The 8,188-nt window shown below is 41.9% G+C and overlaps 2 protein-coding genes across 2 annotated transcripts; one reads left to right on the forward strand and one right to left on the reverse strand.

The window, feature by feature from the left end:
* The first annotated feature begins 374 nt into the window (after nucleotides 1–374).
* On the forward strand, nucleotides 375–2,900 carry LOC142382398 (tubulin beta-1 chain). Its single transcript, XM_075468198.1, has 4 exons — nucleotides 375–486; nucleotides 1,362–1,470; nucleotides 1,550–1,660; nucleotides 1,741–2,900. The coding sequence occupies exons 1-4, from the start codon at nucleotides 430–432 to the stop codon at nucleotides 2,799–2,801; spliced, it is 1,338 nt and encodes a 445-aa protein (XP_075324313.1). The 5' UTR covers nucleotides 375–429; the 3' UTR covers nucleotides 2,802–2,900.
* Nucleotides 2,899–5,045, reverse strand: bcl2l16 (BCL2 like 16). The gene is made up of 3 exons (XM_075468199.1): nucleotides 4,947–5,045; nucleotides 4,256–4,857; nucleotides 2,899–3,321 (listed from the first exon to the last, which is right to left on the reverse strand). The coding sequence occupies exons 2-3, from the start codon at nucleotides 4,823–4,825 to the stop codon at nucleotides 3,193–3,195; spliced, it is 699 nt and encodes a 232-aa protein (XP_075324314.1). The 5' UTR covers nucleotides 4,826–4,857; nucleotides 4,947–5,045; the 3' UTR covers nucleotides 2,899–3,192.
* Between the last annotated feature and the right edge of the window lie 3,143 nt (nucleotides 5,046–8,188).

Here is an 8,188-nt window from a genome sequence, read left to right on the forward strand (position 1 = left end):
ATGACTTACAAGTCGTAAAAGATTTATTTTTCATATATAATGATTATTAAATATCATTCTTGAGTCAAAAAAATAAAACACTCCCTTGTCTCTCGAAAGTGCCATAGCACGACTGTAAAACACAGGACAAAATCTGCCGCATTTCCGTATCACCATCACGAGTGTGAGGCCAACGTCTACAGATTAGACGTTCGTCATACGTTTGCGATGAATGTGATTGACAGGCAAATTGGGCAATAGTGGAAAAGTATTTAAACATTTCATTGGTCAAACTTTGTGCCTGTAAATGCCATGAGCCAATAGACATTTGAGTATAGGCACAAAGGGCGGATCCTATAACCCTATAAATAAGCGTGTTCAGGCGTTGAGCACGCACTTGCAGGAAACCCGAAGTCAACTCGACAGACATACAGTGTGTAATCAGCAAATATGAGGGAAATTGTGCATCTTCAGGCCGGTCAGTGCGGAAACCAGATTGGTGCCAAGGTAAGTAAAACTATATAGGTCTTTTGAATGATTAATCTTCTACATTTTGTTCCGAAACGCCGTGCCCCTTTTTGTTAAAGTCGATGCTTTGTGCTCATAGCGCCCCATAAGCCACACCCTATGAATATCAACGTGTCCTACTTTAGAATCTTACCCGTTATCGTTTACTCAAAACGGTTCCTTATGGTGATATATTGAGGACTAATAGTTCATCGTTGTATAATCAAATAAATTTTCCTTAAATTTTTTTTTTTTTTTTTCCCCGTCCCCCTAAGGATGTATCATTTTTTTTATTTTTTTTAAATGTATTTCAATTCCACTGTTAAACCGTCTCGTCGAAACATTACCCGACAAATGGAACGATGTTTGCAGGCTGATTTGAGTCACTGAAATTATGTCTTGCTCAAAGTCGCCATTGTTCTATCGGCGTAGTTGAAAAGGGAAGCGACTGAAGATCATAGAAAGAGATTTAGGGAAAAAAAAAAAAAACTAAATATATTATGTTGTGTAACCAAACTGATGTTGCAGTAGCGCGCTATTTTATTTATTTATTTTTTTGTGTGTGTGCATTACTATAAATATCGTTGAGCTTTTGTGACGGTTACAGGTTTCAGGCCTACATGCAATTTGAGCGGCGCCCGGCTTTTTCTTTGAGAGGGCGGTTAGTGACGTAGTAGGGGACGCTTCGAATTCATAACTGCCAGCCAATAGAAAATCGGGCCGTGCGCGCCTTGAGCACAGTGTGGCGGGAGAATAAGTCAGCCATGTAGTAGGCTTGAGGCTTTTAGAATGAAACTAGTACATAAAGATTCCCATAATTTTGATTTGCCATTTTTAATCCTTTTTAGGCTCTAACAATTTTGCATTCATTTTAGTTTTGGGAGGTGATCAGTGATGAGCATGGTATTGACCCAACTGGTACTTACCATGGAGACAGTGACCTGCAGCTGGACAGGATCAATGTTTACTACAATGAAGCTTCCGGTAGGTACAGTAACACTAATTGGCTTGATACATTTCTGATTATTTCCCTCTCACAAGTTGTGTGCGTCTCTTGTTGTAGGTGGTAAATATGTGCCCCGTGCCGTGCTGGTTGATCTAGAGCCAGGCACTATGGACTCTGTGCGATCTGGACCTTTTGGCCAGGTCTTCAGGCCTGACAACTTTGTTTTTGGTAGGTTGCTGAGAATTGTTGAACTAATATTGCATCCTAGGAAAGTATTATAAATTGGATTAATGTGCACTCTTTTGCAGGCCAGAGTGGTGCTGGTAACAACTGGGCCAAGGGTCATTACACAGAAGGTGCAGAGCTGGTGGACTCTGTTCTTGATGTGGTAAGGAAGGAGGCAGAGAGTTGTGACTGCCTGCAGGGTTTCCAGCTCACACACTCCCTCGGCGGTGGAACAGGCTCGGGTATGGGCACCTTGCTAATCAGCAAGATCCGTGAAGAATACCCTGACCGCATCATGAACACCTTCAGCGTGGTCCCTTCTCCAAAAGTGTCTGACACTGTTGTAGAGCCCTACAATGCCACACTATCAGTCCATCAGCTTGTTGAAAACACGGATGAGACCTATTGCATTGACAATGAGGCACTCTATGACATCTGCTTCCGCACTCTCAAACTCACAACTCCCTCATACGGGGACCTCAACCATTTGGTCTCTGCCACCATGAGTGGTGTCACCACCTGCCTCAGGTTCCCTGGTCAGCTCAATGCTGACCTGCGCAAGCTGGCTGTAAACATGGTGCCTTTCCCTCGTCTGCACTTTTTCATGCCAGGCTTTGCTCCCCTAACAAGCAGAGGTAGCCAGCAGTACAGATCACTCACGGTACCAGAGCTCACACAGCAGATGTTTGATGCCAAGAACATGATGGCTGCCTGCGACCCACGTCACGGACGCTACCTGACCGTGGCTGCCATCTTCCGTGGCCGTATGTCCATGAAGGAGGTGGATGAGCAAATGCTGAATGTGCAGAATAAAAACAGCAGCTATTTTGTTGAATGGATCCCCAACAATGTCAAGACCGCAGTCTGTGACATTCCACCCCGAGGCCTCAAGATGGCTGCTACTTTCATTGGTAACAGCACAGCCATTCAGGAGCTGTTTAAACGCATCTCCGAGCAGTTCACGGCCATGTTCAGACGCAAAGCTTTCCTCCACTGGTACACTGGTGAGGGTATGGATGAGATGGAGTTCACAGAGGCTGAGAGCAACATGAATGACCTGGTGTCTGAGTACCAGCAGTACCAGGATGCTACTGCTGAGGAGGAGGGAGAGTTTGAGGAGGAGGGTGAGGAGGACCTAGCCTAAATTTTCTGTTTATGCATATGTCTGTCAAGTTTTTCTACTGAGGTGTAACCTCATGTACGTTTCAGTTTTCAGTGTTATGAATAAAAGTTCTAAAGCATTGGATTTGTCTCTTCATTTACTTTTATTTGTTTAAACATGCATAAGGAATAAGTGGTTAAATCTAAGCACTCACTACATTGTATCTTTGAAAGCAGGTTTCTTTCTTTACAGTTAAGTATATGTTATCTCTGGAAATGTAGCTTGACAACTGAATATTGTATTGAAAGAAATGCCATCTTCAATCTGAAGTGTATACAAAATGTAATTGGTACTGTATAAATGGTTGAGAATTAGAAAGTCTGGACCCTTTAAAAATGGGTACACTCTTGTCACCACAAGGTGGCAGCATAGGCTAAGCCATTTTCTTCCATAAGATGTAGGTGAGGATACATATGGTCAATGCTAGCAGTGTCCAGGAGCACACTTTCTTCACCTGACTCTCCAAGTCTTCCTTCTGTCCAAAGCGTGACACAAACCCCCTCTGTAAGAAACAAGGTGAATTTGTATCACAAATCTTAGGTAATACAACATTCTAGATATTTTTAATATTGCATTTGAACATGTTTAACCTGCATAACTGAGTAAGATATCAGGTGTTTGAAACTCAGGCTATTGACTTTACTTGAAATTGTCTTTTACTGAGCTCTGATCATAAAATGCAGGGTTTTTGATTAAGTCGGTGAATCTGACTGCTGTAATAGATTTTGTTAGCATATTGATTGTAAATCTATTAAAAATGACAAGCAACTGATTTCTGAATAGTCCATGTTTGACTTAAAGGTAGGGTAGGAGATCCTGGATTTTGAGTCCAGCGACGCTGCATTTTGAAAATACACCGGTAAAAAGTCCCAACCCTTTTCTTCACTTTCCCCCCGAAGGCACGCCTCTAGAATACATGGACGAGCGCTGTTCTGACGGCAAGCATCGATCGTTGCCGTATTTAGTATATGATAACTATACGTTTAATAATGCTAGGTGCTAGCCAAGCTGGCTCTAGTTTAGCTTCCTGCCAAGCTTCTGGACGCGTAATTCGTTCACTGAGCAGGGTACGCGCACAGGGGGAAGGAGGGGGAGGGAGGAGCAGATTGCAGTTTGATAGACAGCATCAGTATCCAATCATTGTGAATGGTCCGTTCACAATGATTGGATACTGTTTTTCCTAGATTGTACGTTCTAGAGGCCACTAAAACTTTTCATATTTGTGTCAAAACTTTTAATTAATTGGTTGCAATGGGGGTGTGAAGAGTATTTCAAGCAATATGTAAAAAAATGTTCCAGAAAAAGATCCCCTACCCCACCTTTAATGGAGCATTATAGTTATCTAAAATTCTGTGTAACGGTAAAGTATCAGTTTTTTTTTAAGGTGGATAATATCTGAGAGAAATGTCCCTCTCTTGATGGAAAGGTCCACTTACCCATCCTCCCTTATCTCGAATCTCAGGGCAAATGACTCTCTCCACATAGGCTCCCACACACTCCTTCAGCTGGGGTAGGACTATCACCATGCCACTCTCATTGCAGTGCAGAGCCATCTGTCCAGCCAGCACATAGACCGACAGCACGGCACTCCAAGCCAGGTCCCTGTGTCGTCCCCTGGGGGCAGGGGGGAAGAAGTGCTCATCCAGGATGCTAATGAGCATTGGGCATGCTGTGTTCTCTGTCACGTCCTGGAAGACCCGAGGCCAGCGTCTGAAGAAGATGGGGAAGCGAGTGAGGAGCTCATCTCCAGCATGTCGGAGGGCTGCAGTGCAGGCTGTAGGGGCAGGGCCCATAATCCCATCTGCCCCACCTTTGGTTACGTAGTCTATGTAGTCATAGGCCATCAGAAAAGCTTCTCTCACCAGTGGGTCGGAACTGCTCAGTCCCAGTCTGGCTTCTGGCACCTCAGATTGACACATGATCGCCTCTAATTGCCACTTCATTAGCCACCAAGTTGTATTCGTATTAGGCCACAGATGACAATGTGCTCCAAAGACAAGCAGCATTCATTCTCATTTGCATCAGTGAGTCATTGACACTGTTGTGTAAAATGAAAAGTTGGTATTGTGAGTGAATAAATACAATCAGTGCAGTATTATTTGAGGAAATAAAGTTTTCATAACTTACCTCTTCCTCAGTAAGTGATACCAGGATACATAAACACTGGTTTTAAGGAAACAAGCAGCATGTGAAAGAGTGTTGAGGTCCAGAGGAGTGTACATTTGTGTGTTTTGCAGCAGACTGGGTCACCCAGTCCCCTCGCCTGCTAATTATAGAGGCCTTGTTGGAAGCTGACACTGATCTCCAATCTCATGCACAATCATAGCAGTCCTGACACGATATCCTTTCCAACACATGCAGCACAGCTAAATAAAGAGCACAGATGACCTGTTGACTGGGATAAAAAAGTTAGCTTAAGAGCACTAGGACAAACAATCAGGGGCAATGCTACTTATTTTTCTGCAAAACAGATTTCTTTCTGTGGTACTGTTGAATGGAAAGCGGGGGAGCACATTGCCTAAGTATATTTTGAATGCACTTGAACTTGTACTTCTCTACAGTATTACCAAGCTGTTCTATTTTATAATTGAGCTTCACCTCATTTGAGGAGAAAATATTGTACTTGATGTTTATTTTTATCATTTTGCATGTTATAACATACATGTATATATATTATTTGGGTGTTGTATTTAAATTGATAAATAACTGAAATATTGGTCTTCTGATCATCATTTAGTCAGGCACCAGAACACGTTCACTGTTCAGTGTGATCACAAACCAAACCACTGTGTTGGAGTAGAGTCAGGATACTGTTTATTTTTATTTTATTTTTGTTTTTTTGGGTGAATTTACCCTTTAAAAATGCAGCCAGGAAGGGCTACACGGTGGTGTGCAAGAAGGTTCCAGGTTCAACTCCCGGCTGGGGCCTTTCTGTGTGGAGTTTGCATGTTCTCCCCGTGTATGCGTGGGTTCTCTCCGGGTACTCCGGCTTCCTCCCACTGTCCAAAAACCATGCATGTTAGGTTCATTGGTGACTCTAAATTGTCCTTAGGAGTGAGTGTGAGCGTCTGTGGTTGTTTGTCTCTATGTGGCCCTGCGATGGACTGGCGGCCTGTCCAGGGTGTACCCCGCCTCTCGCCCATTGACCGCTGGGATAGGCTCCAGCCCCCCCGCGACCCGACCGACGGATTCAGCGGTATAGATAATGGATGGATGGATGGAAATGCAGCCAGGTTTGCATTCACCACATGGGAGCACTAATGTATTTCCAGAGACACACCATCTCTCATTTACCATTGTATGTGTTTATATATGGTACTACAATATGAAGTATATTCTATAATATATTATATAGTATATTGTATAATATACAGTTTCATAATATAGTGGACAGTACATTGTTTGTGGCTCACTTAGAATTTATTTTTTCTCAGAACATCCTGATAGACCTCATAACACCTTGTTACAAAAAAAACTTTAAAATAAAGTTGTTTTGAATCCTGAGTCACAGAATGACAACTATCTCATCCCTCACCATCGACTGAATTCTCACTTAATTTTAGAATGTTGACTATGTAATTGCAAGCATGAACACACATTCTTATTAGGTTTAAGTTAACCTGGATGATTTCCTGTGAGATCTAAATCTGCAATCCTAAGTGGGTTTTTTTCTCTCTTAAATATCACTGCCATACAAAATTGAAGTGTACAGTCAAACTCAACTCATGCAAAAGGTTTACAGACTGGGACTCTTGTCATACAACCCATTCAGTCTCAAATGTCCATTTCACATTTAAGTGCATATTTGTCCTATATAAATTGGTATAAACACAAATACAGTCCATTATTGTTTGTGACAGTACTTCTTTTTAGATTTTTCTTCACCTGTAAACACAGTCTTAAGATAGTCTTAAGATTCACTCAATTTCAATAAACAAAATACCCACCAATGCATAAACATTGTCCATAAATCTCTTGAAAATAGTAAGGATGAACACTGTATACCCAATGCATGGTTTGGGTCTCTGATACGCTTCATCAACAGCATCACTGTAGGTAGGAGAAGGAGGCGGATGAGATGTAGGAAGGCTTTCCTCCACCGGCATGACTTCTACCTGACCAATGATGTCCTCTGGTGGTTGGCCAGCTTCTGCAACTTCAAGCTCGGTCTCCTGTAGTACCTCTTCAGATTGGTTGTCCTGGTGGCCTGATCTTGTGGACCCCTTAGGCTGTGGCGAATCAGGGCGAGCGCTCAGCTGACAGGGCACTGGATAATACTCATCCTCCTCATCATCACAATACTTTTCATGTGTCGTTCCATGGTGGTGGAATGACCTACCTAGCACTACCAGAACAAGGGTGACCCTGAATATCTTCAAGAAACTCTTGAGTTTCTTAAAGAAACTCTTGAAGAAACCAGCTCTTCAGAGAGCATCTCCTATCCTAGCACTTACCCTGTACTTCCCTACCCCTTCTACTGCACTTTATCTTTCTGTACCTCCCTCTATGTCTGCACTCTATCGCTACACTGTCACCCCTGTCACCTCTGACAGTCTGACTAGTGGTTTCCTTCTATTTAGCTTATTGTTAGCTTTGATGTTAGCTGTAATGTTATATATTTTTTCAATTGTAAGTCGCTTTGGATAAAAGCGTCTGCTATTCAATCAAATGCCCTCTAAATTGCATTCATGTTTGTTGTTAATTTACATATTCATAGAGGGAGCAGGTATCAAGTAGTGCCATTAGAAGCTCTGTGTTGTCTGACCGTGTGGTGCAACATATATTGTTTATGTTTATGCATTTGGCAGACACTTTTATTCAAAGCAACTTACAGGTAGGGTAACATATGAGGTGCAACCAGGGACATAAATCAGAATTAACTTCCATATACACATTTGAAATTAAAATCTTCCACATACTATACTCAAAACCTTGCACAAACAAAAGCGCTCACATAAACTAGTGAAAACATTTACCTCTTTTATAACTTACTCAAAAGCTCTCATACACACTACTGAAAAGCTTTCTTTCATAAACACTAGTAAAAAGCTCTCATTCACATTAGTAAAAAGCTCTCATACACACTACTGAAAAGCTTTCATACAAACTAGTAAAAAGTGTTCATATAAACTGGTGAAAAGCTTTACCTTTCATATATACTAGTAAAAAGCTCTCATACACACTACTGAAAAGCTTTCATACATACTAGTAAAAAGGTCTCATATGCACATTGACAGCATTGAAAGCACAACTGAAAGCATTTCAGTTGAAACGGAAGGCATTTCAGTGAAACAGGAAGGTGTTTTATTAAACTGGGAGTTGTAGTTTTAAACAGAAGTCATTCTGGTTAGCTTCGTGTTTTGTGCAAT

The sequence above is a fragment of the Odontesthes bonariensis genome, chromosome 6 (genome assembly GCF_027942865.1).
Source record: "Odontesthes bonariensis isolate fOdoBon6 chromosome 6, fOdoBon6.hap1, whole genome shotgun sequence".
NCBI lineage: Eukaryota > Metazoa > Chordata > Actinopteri > Atheriniformes > Atherinopsidae > Odontesthes > Odontesthes bonariensis.

Bases quoted from the DNA above. Each gene is read 5' to 3' on its own strand.
- bcl2l16 (XM_075468199.1), bottom strand. From the start codon at position 4,825: ATGCTGCTTGTCTTTGGAGCACATTGTCATCTGTGGCCTAATACGAAT. The intron at 3,322-4,255 runs GTAAGTGGACCT...TGTTTCTTACAG, and splicing joins TTCGAGATAAGGGAGGATGG to AGGGGGTTTGTGTCACGCTT.
- LOC142382398 (XM_075468198.1), top strand. From the start codon at position 430: ATGAGGGAAATTGTGCATCTTCAGGCCGGTCAGTGCGGAAACCAGATT. The intron at 487-1,361 runs GTAAGTAAAACT...CATTCATTTTAG, and splicing joins GAAACCAGATTGGTGCCAAG to TTTTGGGAGGTGATCAGTGA. The intron at 1,661-1,740 runs GTAGGTTGCTGA...ACTCTTTTGCAG, and splicing joins GCCTGACAACTTTGTTTTTG to GCCAGAGTGGTGCTGGTAAC.